Genomic DNA, 13502 nt, shown 5'->3' on the forward strand with positions numbered 1-13502 from the left:
GAAGTTTTTTGTGGTTATGTTGTTCGAAGCGAGACATAAACAAATTTTTCTGTTGTTATTTAGGATTTGTAAAGTACGAAATGTAACCATTTGTGTCTATAATAATAACAATAATAACAACAATAATAATATTAGTGTTAGTAGTATATTGTACAACTACTAAGTAGTTGAAATACCACTATCATCAATATGTGTTCTGAAGCTTAACTTTGCTTTAACAAATTAAGTGAATGACTAAATATATTAATAAAACAAACAATAATAAACATAGAGTTACTAAATAAAACAACCAACAAAATCAATGTCATATATTGACATAATTCTAATAGCAGCATTATTAATATCGTACTTTTAAATACATAATTGTTCCAACACTCCCCCACTCTGACAAACACGTTTCTGGATAATAATAATGACTGTGGCTTTATATTATGTATTATGTAAGGGAGATGTTTGAACATTTCTCAAATGAATGGCTGGTAGTCCAGCATTAATGCAGTTTTGAATGCAACACTTTTACTTGTAACGTTAACAGTGTATTTTTGCACTGTGGTATTTTTGCAAATAATATATCAGTTTCTACCACTGCACATAACTGTAACCTAGGATTTAAAAGTCTATGACCTGAGGCAGTGAATATTGTTTCTTCCTGCAGTTCTCTCAGCCGCCTGTAGGAGGCGGGCGCTCTCTTCCTCCTCTTGCCACTGAACGTTACCACGTACGTACGGCGGCGGTGAGGGTGTGGACGTCCCACAGCATTCAATCTACTGGAGACAACATAACGCTGCTAATAACTTCTAACCGCATTACAGCGCAACAGGCGAATATTCCCGGTAAGTTTATCGTCTTGGAGGCAAAGTTAGTATTGGTTTGGACTGTTTAAACCACCGCTTTATATTGTTTAGTGTTCATCTCAGTCAAGTCAGCGTCAAATGAGAGAAACGGAGACAGTCTGCGTCAGAATAACGTTAGTTGGTTAACGTTAGCTTGTTAGCCTGTGTCTCATTTTGCCAACCAGCGGATGCTAGCTAATGTGTTAAACTAATCTAGTCTCTTGTAGTTTGATCGAGTGTAATGAAAGCAAACGGCGGTACTGACAGGAGCTGAAGGGATATCCAGCTAACTTCAATTAGCTATTCCTCTGTGTTAGCTAGATAGCAGTGCAGCTAGTCAGACTGCTGCAAAGGCAGAGGATTGTTAACGGTCAACTCATTACTGTGACGCCAGCTTGTTGCTACAGATCCCACTAAATCACAGAGTCAACCTCAAAGGGTTAAAGGCATGTTAAATTGAACCCAAATATAGTTGTGTTATCATCCACTAACGTTGTACCTTTTTAAGTTTGAGTGTTCTTATTCAAACATCCAGTTTGAACTGTAACGTTATTTCTTTATTCAAAATGATTGTGCATGAAAGTTAACAATTGTAATCCCAGCTAGTTTCATGCCACCTTTTGTTAACCCTGTCACAATCTGACAGTAATGTCTTGCAATTATGTTTTTATGCTGTGTGATATATGAGGAAATATTTCATTCACACTACATTATCTCCCTGTATGCATTGTGTTGATTAAAAATGTCCATCAGAAATTTAGGACTGACATCTTCATATTGCTTATTTTGTCCTATCAATGGCCCAAAACCCAAATATTCAGACAGAGAAAAGCAGTAAATCCTCACAATTGAGATGCATTCATTCATTTTTGTCTGATACATGTCTTAAACAACTTTTCCATTGTCAAAATAGTTACAGATTAATTTCTGTCAATTAACTCCTGTCAGCACCAATTAAAATAATAAGTAAAGAAGTTGGCATGACACAGGATAAAGATGTTTATCTAGCATGGTGTACATGGTGCTAGTCACAACCATGTTGTGAGTCACAATGCCCTAAACTTCACACCCACCCAGTATTATGGGTGGGTAAGATTACTCACCTCAAGGTTTCTTGGTTGCATGGCTTTCTTCTTTTTAGGTTTAATATTAATATAATATAATAACACATTTTATTTGTAAAGTGCTTTTCTTGACCCAAAGTGCCAGGGACAGATAGAAAAACAAAAACAATCAAAAAATAAAAGCACGTTTGTACAACAGGATCAAATGAGAATGGGTTTATCATCTGGAATAGAGATTAAAATGATTGAAACGTATTAAGAAAGCATCTTCCCCTTTTATGTCCCCTTTTTTTAGGATTGCTGTGAGTGGATGAGCTTCTCTGATTGTGTCCCTCATTATCCCAGATGAGGGACTGATGCTGGCCAGGACCCTGCTGAACCCCTCGGGTCGCCTCTCTCATCTGTCCCAGTTCACTTCTGCATCTACTCCCACGGGTGCACCTTAAGAGAAGGAGAATACACCAGCCAAAATGGATGATATCTTCACACAGTGCCGGGAAGGCAATGCAGTGGCAGTTCGCTTATGGTTGGACAATACAGAGAATGACCTCAATCAAGGGTGAGTCCAGGTTTATTTATTATTGGATTTTTTTGTCAGGATGTTAATGGTATCCAGAATTCACAACTCACTTCTGTCTATGGCTACATGAAAGTTTACTTGATCTATTTAATGCAATATCAAAGTAGTATACGCCCCTAAGCACAACTGATAAACTCATATCCAGCAGGTGCTCATTGTCATTAAGGATGTGTTTTAACAGGGTGGGTAAAGGTGTAAAAAAAGGCACTTTTTGATGCAAGGCACTCATAGGGGCTCCTCTCTCCTGTATCTATATTTTTCAATGATAACTTTTGCACAACTGTTCTTAATCTGCATGAGACTTGCCACAACATGAATCAGAATCTCAAGGAAATTTCAGTTACACTGCAGCGTCATTGCTTACTTTAAATGTTCCAATTTCTGGTGCAGGCTGAGAGCCCGCCTTTTCCGTCCCTTGCGAGATCGTGGCCTGCGATTGAACCCATTTCCTTGTGGGCACATGTTGATGTCCAGAATGCCAGAGTAGAGAAATTCAAGAGTGTGATGTTGGACAGGAAACCTGCTGTGTCACAAGTTGCTACAATTGAATTTAGGCCTTACAGAAATTTAAAAAGAAGAGTGCACAGAATACCGCAGGCTTCTGTAAGATTTGACATGTTTATTATACAAAATATCTGTCTGATAGTTACAGATCATCGGTCAGTCCTGAGCTGCTTCTGTATCCCCATCTGACTGTAAAGAAACAACTTGGCAGAGCTTGCTAGGCAAGCAGTGTTGGCCACTTGGAAAGCTTCCTTTTGTGACTCCTCTGTCCTAGATTAAGACTACCGGTATTTGTTTTCAGAGCAAGCAAAGAGAGAATGAATTAATCAATTTAATTATGATGACTGTGTACCTTTTTCACTGTTTTAGTACATTTATGGTAAGAAGGTTTAAGCAGTGAGCACGTTACTAAGTAGTTGGATTGTTTTTTACACCAACAATGATTTGCTTGCAAAGGACAGTGTTGCCAAGTTTCTTAAGTTTCAAAGAAACCAGTCGTTGCCTTTTTATTTTCTTTGATTACTGTTGCAAAAGTTAGTAATGCACTTACCCTCTAATCTCATATGTAACAATGGCTAAGAAAATTATTCATGGTTTTGTTTAAGAGGCGATAACATCCAGAAGTGAACTAGGTAGTCTAACTAAGTCATAATGTGATAATAATAGGACAAGATATGAAAACATGGGATTGTTGTTGTTTTTGCCTTCTGAGGCACTCGGATGTCTCTTGGTTCATTTTAATTTTGGCTGGAAAGAGTAAATGGTTGTCATTTGGTCAGTGTCATGATTTGTGCAAATAGTCTTTTAGTCTTTTTTTGGAGCATTTTTGTGTCCCTTTTTCCTTTTTAAACTTAACCATTTGTGTCGAAATTAAGAGAGATTTGTATTGATGTCTGTATTGACTTTGTGTTTGCTTTTGTTTTTACTTTTCTTTTATTTAATTTTCCCATTGTTTAGATGGTTTGATTGCATTAAGCCAGTGTGGATCCATGTGTTCCCTACATGTGACTCCATTAGCTGATTGCATGTCAAATTCCCTTTTCCGGTTGATATATCTCCACCAGTGGTGGAAACCCATTTATTCTTGCCCTTTCATTTCCCGACAGAACTTGTAATTCTTCCCTTATATTTCAGTAAACTCCCTATATCTCAGCCTATCAGATCCTCACTGTAAATGTTGCTGTGCTCCTCGATGACAGTGTGTTTACACTGATGTAACTCTGAGTAGTAGTGGAATGCTGAATCTCCTTACAAGGAATAACACACAGGCCTCGAGGGAACCCTCCACCACCTACCAAAACTGAGAGAGAGAGGGGGGAGACATTATTGTAGTAGGGCATGACTGGAAGAGGTATGCATGACGAGACAGAGGATCTGTGTGCGGGAGGGGGGGCATGTAATAGTGAATTTGTTTCAAAAGAGAAATGCACAGTAAGCCATAGCAGAGCACATCAGCTTCCCCTCCTCCACTTATGTGTTTCCGGTATTCGTCTCCCAGTGGTATTAGATTGCTCCACTCATTTCCCTTCAACATTTCCTCCAAGTTTACACGAGTTAATTGCAAAGTTTGAAACAAATTATCCTAAATGTTTACAATATATAGAAATATATATATATGTGTGAAGTGGAGTCTGATTCGATACTTAGGGTTGGGCATCATTTGGATTTTAACAAATCTGATTCCAATTGCAATTCTTCCTTTCGATTCCGGTTCTTATCGAATCTCGATTCTTTGAGGGGTGGAGATGAAACGGGTCACATGTCTATTTTCACAAATAAGAGGAACGTTTTATTTTGATTCAATGATGGTTTGCAGTTTTACAGCTTTTTCAACCTAAAATAAAGCCAGACTAGAGCGCTGCTTACTGAGCGCCAAGGCTGCATCACAACAAGCGCCTGGTCGCTATGGAAACCAGAACTTGCGCATGTTAAATTGGGAAGCGATGATCGGATTTGAAACCAAATCCTCTAAACGATTCCAATAAATATAAATATATAACAAAGTTAAGTTTCTCCAATGTCAAAACATTGTTGCATTGTTGTTCTTTTCATTTGTTAGGTGTTTCTGTGAATGTAGTTGTCCCTCCTCTGAGGCTGGTTATATGACCTGGTGGGGATGTCGGGGCAGAGACATAGAGGGTAGAGACAGGGGCTCTTCCTCTAGCTTTTCCCTCTGCCAAACTGAGCGCTGTTGGCAGGTGGAAGTGCCTGAAATAAATTACTGCAGCCAGTGTGGAGGGGGTGAGCAGGAGAAAACCCTGGCACTCAAGTGCCTTGGGGTTGTGGGGATGAAGCTAGCTTAAAGGGAAAATCTATCCTATAAAAAGTGCCCATGAATAGAAATACACACACAGAAACCGGAGGCCTGAGCCTCACTTGATGTGTAAGTAGTGCATTTTCAGCAGTTGTATGTGGATTGAGGGATTTTTTTTTTTTTTTTTTTTATAATAAATGATCATCATGAATGATATCAGAAAAAAATAATGCACCATTTTTGTCATTTGCAATAAGCATTGTGATATTACATCTTTTCTCTCAAGATATGAATACACAAGAAGAAAAAATTAGAAAAATAGTGATGTCTTTTTGGTCTATATTATCTTTTTAATAGCAGATGCAACTAATGATTGTTGATTAATGTGCCGATTATTTTCTTTATCAATCGATTGAGCTAGAAAATGTCAGATTGTGAAGGAATCATTAGAGCTTCCCAGAGTCTAAGATGACATCTTCAAATGTGTTATTTAGTCCAACCAACACACCAAAACTGGTTATAGTATTATAATAGTCAGATAACAGTGATATAAAATAGTGAAAGGCATCAAATCCTTACATTGTAAAAGCTCGACCCAGAGAGATAATGACTTCAACTATTAATCAACTATGAAATTAATTTCAGTTTGATTTAATGCCGATTGACTAACCGATGTCTCGACTACTAGTTTCAGCTCTAGTTATTTGCAAATAGTGAATCGAAGGTCATTCAGATAAGCAGTATGGTAATTTGTTTATGAGTGCACTCTCACTTCTAAAGAATAGAGCCATTAAATTCAGAACTCTTCCTTCTTTCCTAAACAGGCTCAAACTTAACACAGAAAAAGTGAGTCTTTGGGGCGTTTTCTTCTCATAAACTTAGGCTAATTAGTTTTTAGGATTTTGGTCTTTTGGTCTGAGAGGAAATGGCACGCAGAGCAGATCTGGTGTGACTGCAGCAGGTCACCCAGATGCACAGATAGATGTGTGTTGTGGGTCTCTGTGGGGCTGTTGATGCTGTTTTGAGCAGAGCTCTGCAGGATGTGTGAATACAAGTCAGGGAATTGATGCGGGGGGGCACAGGGTTCAGATTCCTGTACATTCATAATACTCCCTCAGTTCTCAGATCACATTATTATGCTGTCTGCCTGCTCATAATTTCAGAGCAAGTGCATAACTTTAATAACTGGAGGATTGTGCTGTGTCTCGGCACAGACAATAAAGCCCACAAAGAAAAGTGTATTGAAAGTGGAATATATCATCAGTTAAGTCCAGCTCTTTCAGTGAAACTGAGAGGGAGAGGATGATCTGAATGAGAGGAATAGGGAGTTGTGAGACTCAGATGAGGGAGACTTAGTTGAGGGAAACTTAGTATGAGACCACAGCCAGGCGGAGAGGGCAGAGAAATGAAGAATGACACGATCACACACTGCAGCTGGAGTGTATACAGCGCTGCTGAAGGAAGTCTCACTGGGCCTTATAAGGACTGCAGCACTCTGCCTAGTGTTTTGTTTCTTTTCCTGATTGACGCTCTGTCACTCAGCGCTTACTGTTTCTTTATCTCTCTGTCTTTATCTCTTTTTTTTCTCTGAGGAGGTTACGCCATCAGTCAGTCTGCCATGTAATCCAGGCCGCTGTCCTACATGTGTCGCTGCCAGTGTCACTGAGACAAAGAGGAATGATCTGCACTGGAGGCCTATTTGCTGTTGTTTCAGTCTGAGTTGCTTCAGCTTCCTTTTTCTGAGGAAGATGACAGAAGTACAAATGAACAAATAATTCCTCATTATGTTGCCTAAAATAACATAATGCTGTAGTGTCAGATAAATACAATCAGATGCCAGTTTATAAGGTACAACTAGCTAAAACAAATACAGTCTACATCTCATCCAACAATCCTGCAGTACACCCTACCTTCCTGAAACAGAGAGGTGTTGATTTAACTTGATGATCATTGTAGTGGCTGTAGTTTGCACTGCTGTTCAACTTTATCTAGGGTCTGAGAGGTGTTTCTATTAATTAGTCTATCCTTATTGACATAAATGGGGTCATGGCCTAATGAAGGTAGGATATTGCATGACTGTTGTATTAGTTGCCAGTTTATTAGGTACACCTAATGCAGTCTGAGTGTATTTTTTAACATGAACTGAGGCATTCTTAAAGGCACTCAGAATCTGTATGCAGTGCATTAGGTCATAACAAGATATCATTTTAACTGATCTATATATTTCAATTTGACCACCCATTTTTCTTTCTGGAGTGCAAGTGATATTTTGATTGTCAAAGTAAAACACATGCTCCAAAAACAGTCCCAGTCTGTTACACTGTTCTACCACACAGTTGTTTGCAGGAAAAAACTTAATGTGGATAGTCGAGGGACTGAAGCTGCTGGTATACTAGTTTCTCGCAGTCCCGCCAGTCATACTTAGCAACCTTTTCTGCCTGTCCTGCAGTTATTTGAAGTCCTTGCAGTGCTGAAGGTTTTCGTGAAACCCGTGTTGAATATGAATTCTCCCTGGTTGTAGAGATGACCACGGCTTCAGCCCCCTTCATTGGGCATGCAGGGAGGGTCGCTCCAGCGTGGTGGACATGCTCATTATGAGAGGGGCTCGCATCAACGTCATGAATCGTGGAGACGACACGCCTCTGCACCTGGCCTCCAGCCATGGACATCGTGACATCGTGGGAAAGGTAGGGTTCATGTAAACACTGGAGCATGCTGGGAAAGGTTCCTACCTGGTTACTTTGGTGTCATCCTGTAACTCTTACTGATGATTATCAATATAGGAGCTACCGCCCTGCCATTGTAACATGACCTACTCTCTCTGTGGTCTATTTGTCAGAATAAAATGTTAATGTTAAAATGTTAAACCGACACTAATCTCTCCTTTGCACACAGGTGTTAAAATCTCACCAGCTAAAATGATGATGTGTCTCTTCAAGTTTGCTTCATAAACACAGGATATTATGAAACCTAAAATGATGTCACCCGAACAGCAATTATATACAAAGGTCTTGTCTGTTCTTGCAGTTCCACCATAAGCAACTTTAAACTGAAGGAAGGGCTGATGGAGGCTTAGTAATTTGTTAGTGTTGAGGAAGATTTTAACGTTTCATTGGCGGCAAGTGTGATTATAAGACCTGCTCACTACTACACTTTTTAACAAGCTATTTGTTGTATGAAATACAAGGGACAGTCAGTTTGCCCACTTGCTTATTTTTCTAAGATACCATAAAGGGGTACGACTATAGGACAAATACATCACAATCCATAGCTGCAATTCAGTCAACAATACGGGGATCCATTCACTGATCTGAGTCCTATGCAGCATAAATCACCTGCAGGATTCCTTTTAAGATGTCCTGTTTAAAGGCTTTGTAATCCACTGGTTTGCTTGTGGAGATGCAACATGCAGTGCCCTGTGTGGAGCTCCACGAGGCTGCAACATTATTATAGTAGGTTTTGTTGAACAGCAGATCTGGTTGGTTAAATAGAACAACATAAAGTGACCTGTCAGTCTATTGTATTTGTTTAAAGACATTAACTTTAGTCTCAGAAAAAATTATGAGGATCTCTTGTATCGTATTCCATAATGTGAGGCCTCCAGGGTGTCTGATTTAGAATTGGTGCCAGACAGCTATTGAGTTTAATGTTAGGCATGTCTCAATACCTCTGGTATGTGCCCACTGGCAAGACGAACTTCCATGATTTTTGTTGGCAGCATTAACACTCATCCCTGTATACAGCCCAAACAAAGATATGATCAGCCTTGTTTTGCATATAATTCTGCTTCTCTTTCAGCTGATCCAGTGCAAAGCAGACACTAACGCAGCCAATGAACACGGGAACACACCACTGCATTACGCCTGCTTCTGGGGCCAAGACCAAGTGGCTGAGGTTTGTGCGCCCCCTGGTGGTATTAAAGCTGAGACTTGTCTGTTTTTCATGTGTAATTCCCATCATGATTGCTGACACCAATCTGTCCTTTTAACTCAGGACCTCGTGATGAATGGGGCTCAGGTGAGCATCTGTAACAAATATGGGGAAACTCCGCTGGACAAAGGCAAACCCCACCTGCGTGAACTCCTCAGAGGTATCCTGACTCCCTATTCCAACAGGTTCAAATTCTTGTTTTGATAGTCTCAGTTTTCACTTTTCTCATTACACGCTATCTCTTCATCATCCAGAAAAAGCTGAAAAAAGCGGACAGAACTTGACTAAAATTCCCTTTAAGGACACGTTCTGGAAAGGCACCACCAGAACTCGACCCCGTAAGTCCCACACACACATAAACCAGTTTATAAGTTGACCAGTTTCCATCCGTCGGTTTGCTCATAGTGCTGCATGAAAGGAGAAAAATGTTCCTTGCTGGCTTCCAAACCAATCCAAACGTGGTGTTTGAAATTTCCATCCCTTTTTCGTCTGTATAGTGTTGTGTAATGAGTAATGGGGCTTTTATCTGAACTCCATCTTGTGTTTTTTAGGCAATGGCACTTTGAACAAACATGCAGGCATTGACTACAAACAGCTCTCTCTCCTGGCTAAAGTAAACGAGAACCAGTCTGGAGAGGTACTTCTGATCTTATTCTAATCATTATTATTTATTATTATTATTGTATCATTCTGAATGGTCATGCAAAGGTACCTGTCATTCATTCCAACTTTTCTATATCTAATTTTTGTCTGTAGCTGTGGCAAGGGCGCTGGCAAGGAAATGAGATTGTTGTTAAGGTGCTGAAAGTTCGTGACTGGACCACAAGGAAAAGCAGAGACTTCAATGAGGAATATCCCAAACTCAGGTTATTATTTAATCTTGAATTTTCTACAGCCTCTATGTTCTGTGCTGGTATGGTCACTCATCTGTCTTTTTGCATTGTGTTGAACCAAACTTTATGTATTCTTTTTTTGGGGTGTTTGCATCTAACACAAGCTGTCTGTTTTTGTCAAATCCTCTGTGGGTTTGCGTCTGTCTCTGTGTATCTCTCTCTGTCACTGTCTCTGTCTCTCTGTCTGTCTGTCTCTCTCTCTCTCTCTCTGTCTCTCTCTCCTTCCCCTGTCCCTCCCTCTTGGGCTCCATCCCAGGATATTTTCCCACCCGAATGTCCTACCCATGTTGGGAGCATGTCAGTCTCCTCCCGCCCCTCACCCCATCATCATCACACACTGGATGCCTTATGGCTCCCTCTACAACGTGCTGCATGAAGGCACCAGTGAGTACTTCTACTCCGGTCACAAAGTCCGTACTTGTCACCATTTTTGGTGGTTTGCAGGGATTTGTGATTTATTGCACTTACGTATTTGTCATTAAGCTGCCCATCACTTTTTGTACGGTAGACATTTCACTGTCATCCTGTTATGTGTGGCTGAAACCTGTTATTATTTGTCACTCATCGTGCTGTCAGACTTTGTGGTGGACCAGACGCAGGCGGTGAAGTTTGCCCTGGATATTGCTTGTGGAATGGCCTTCTTACACACACTTGAACCCCTGATCCCTCGCCATTATCTTAACAGCAAGAGTGTCGTGGTAAGATGAAGTTGTGGTTTCAGCATAGCTTCCTGGATCATAAATGTACAAACTGGATTTTAAGGAAATTGTGTTGCCTGAAAAACAGCAGAATAAGGAAGTGTTGTCTGTTACACTTTAAAGTGACATCTCAGTCCGTGTTCCTCGTTTCCACAGATAGATGAAGACATGACAGCCAGGATCAGCATGGCAGATGTCAAGTTCTCCTTCCAGTGTCCTGGCAGGATGTACTCGCCTGCATGGGTAGCCCCCGAGGGTAGGCATCACTCATACAGCATAGGCCCAAAGTGACAGCTGAAGCATGAGCGTGAATGATGGATGCAGTAAACTCTAGACTGTCTCAGAACCAAATGTAATCTACAGCTGATTTCCCCTTGAGATACAGTAAAATCAAGTTAAAAACATAAACTGATTGCATAATGTGAACATAGCCAGGGAACATTTGCAGCAGTGATACAAACAGTAATGGCAATCCACAGAAAAGGTTTTAAGTTTACAGAACAGTGTATGGCGCAGGAGATTTGTTGCCATAGAAACAACCTCCATACAGTCTATGTATAGTGGGTAGTGAGCTATGAAATTGAGAGCACAGAAAGGATTATTATTGATAAGGCACACATGTACAGAGTTGGTAAGGTGAATCATTTTAACAGGCCTTATCTTTAGCAAGGACGTCTCTGTAACATTTAAACCCTGTAACATAACAGATGGAGAGAGCAATGAGTGTTTAACAAGTGAAGTGCATTAAATGTAGAATTCTGCATTTCAACCCAATAGTCCATGCATCTTTGAAGATCTAATGTGCTAACTTGTACTCAGCTGGGCCTGTTGTGAAGTTCAGCTCTGCATGCTCTTCACTTGTTGCTCTCTGTGATTTCCAGCCCTGCAGAAGAAGCCAGAAGATATTAACCGTCGGTCAGCAGACATGTGGAGCTTTGCTATCCTGCTGTGGGAGCTGGTGACCAGAGAAGTGCCGTATGCTGACCTCTCCAACATGGAAATAGGCATGAAGGTCAGCAGCTATCTTTTGCTCATTAAATTACCTGCTGAGTAGCAGACGCCTCCAGGCAAAACAAACCATTACTCATAGATTTATTGCATTCAAGAATATCTTTTCTACAGTACTAAACTTCTGTCTGTTGTGGCTCTCAGGTTGCCTTGGAGGGTTTGAGGCCCACAATCCCGCCCGGCATTTCGCCCCACATTTGCAAGCTCATGAAGATATGCATGAACGAAGACCCAGCAAAGAGGCCTAAATTTGACATGATTGTGCCGATTCTGGAAAAAATGCAGGACAAGTGAAAAACCTCCCCTGCCCTCCTGTACTGAACCATTGAATTAGGGGATATCTCACTTTTAAATATCACTCTGATATGATGGTGTGGTGCTTACCAATATTGCCTTAAACTCTTACTCTACTGCTGCATTCAACGCCACTGTAGCTTCTGCTTCTGAGATGAACTCAGCAGCAGTCTTGTTTTAAGTTTTTTTTTTTTTGTTTGTTTTTTTTGTTCAATGAGATATGAAGTTTTTATTAGTGTCTTCATCTTTGTCACTGACTTGTTGATGCTGTCTTCGCAGGAGCTTAATATTGACTGTTAATTTTCTAAACTGTTATCATGTGGACTGAGTACCATCTTCTTCAATCGTCTAGACTGAATAACCTGTGGACGTCAGCATGACAGTCTGCTGCACTGCTTCAGTTGATTTAAGGCCTTATTTTTCTTATCTGGAGTAGGCTCACTATTAAAAAGTCACCCTGAAAGAAAACTGCTCCTCTATAATGGTGGCTCTTAATCAAATAAATAACATATTAACTCAAAGCTTGTCTTGTGGGGAAAACGTAATGTTTGTTGTGTTAGCAACAAACTGTATGCAACTGGGAAAGCATGCCAAATGTCTGAAACCAAGCATTCAAACATGTACGATTCAGAAAATGTTTGTGAATGAGTGGTGCCTGTGAGAGTACTTAGCAGTGTTGTACCTTTCAGCTTGGCTGTGTCGTAATGTATAGAGCTTGACTTGAAAATGATGTAAAACTGGCCATAGAAACCTTATTTTTGGTGCAGCAAAAATGTCAGTGTTGATCATTTTAACTTTGGGTAGATTATTTTCAAAATGAAATGCAAGGTTGCTGAATGTCTTGTTAATTGCAGTGATGTAATGTAACTGGATTACTCAAATGTATGACTGTAATCTAGTTTATTGTCATTGTTTTCCCTTCAAAAGCTTAGTTTTATTATGATCTAATTATGTTAGCTGTACTTTTCAACAAAGAGTATAGTGTCCTTTTCAAGATGTCTTTGTGCTTAACTCAAGTGTTATTTTTATGTTGAATACTGGCATGCATCTATGTAATCTGCCAACAGAAGGTGACTTGGACATTAAGGGGTGGTGTAGACATCCTGCATACTGTCATATTGTTTTCTCACTTGTTTTTATTGTTTATTACGTCTGACTTTATATCAATCTCATGGGTTGTTTCTTCTACCTGCATCGTCTCTGTGCCTCCACCAGCTTGCTTGTTTGTGCTGAATCACAGTTTGAAGCCAAAATCAAGAATGACTTATACAAATGTATGTATTTATATATATATAAGTATATTAAAATGAGAAAATATTGACAACTTGTATGTGTATTTATAGTGGGAATGTGAGGCGTTGGGATAATTTGGGAAAAGTGTAAACTTTCCAAATGAATAATTCTATGTGATGTGAAACAGCATTAATAGGCAACATCAAAATTG

The 13502-nt window shown here is 39.9% G+C and overlaps 1 protein-coding gene across 2 annotated transcripts; it reads left to right on the forward strand.

The window, feature by feature from the left end:
- Positions 1-718: 718 nt before the first annotated feature.
- Positions 719-13382, forward strand: LOC144514585 (scaffold protein ILK). Of its 2 annotated transcripts, none has more exons than XM_078245590.1 (13): positions 719-833; positions 2193-2456; positions 7757-7922; positions 9034-9129; positions 9229-9325; positions 9420-9503; positions 9717-9802; positions 9922-10031; positions 10315-10442; positions 10635-10756; positions 10913-11012; positions 11638-11768; positions 11909-13382. In XM_078245590.1, exons 2-13 carry the CDS (start codon positions 2368-2370, stop codon positions 12056-12058), a joined length of 1359 nt encoding a protein of 452 aa, XP_078101716.1. In that variant the 5' UTR covers positions 719-833; positions 2193-2367; the 3' UTR covers positions 12059-13382. The 2 variants fall into 2 exon arrangements, with proteins under 2 accessions (XP_078101716.1, XP_078101717.1); XM_078245591.1 differs by having other exon boundaries at positions 2243-2456.
- Positions 13383-13502: the final 120 nt, after the last annotated feature.

Source organism: Sander vitreus, chromosome 3, assembly GCF_031162955.1.
Source record: "Sander vitreus isolate 19-12246 chromosome 3, sanVit1, whole genome shotgun sequence".
In the NCBI taxonomy this organism is placed as follows: domain Eukaryota; kingdom Metazoa; phylum Chordata; class Actinopteri; order Perciformes; family Percidae; genus Sander; species Sander vitreus.

Bases quoted from the DNA above. Each gene is read 5' to 3' on its own strand.
- LOC144514585 (XM_078245590.1), top strand. From the start codon at position 2,368: ATGGATGATATCTTCACACAGTGCCGGGAAGGCAATGCAGTGGCAGTT. The intron at 9,326-9,419 runs GTATCCTGACTC...TTCATCATCCAG, and splicing joins CCTGCGTGAACTCCTCAGAG to AAAAAGCTGAAAAAAGCGGA. The intron at 10,032-10,314 runs GTTATTATTTAA...GCTCCATCCCAG, and splicing joins GAGGAATATCCCAAACTCAG to GATATTTTCCCACCCGAATG.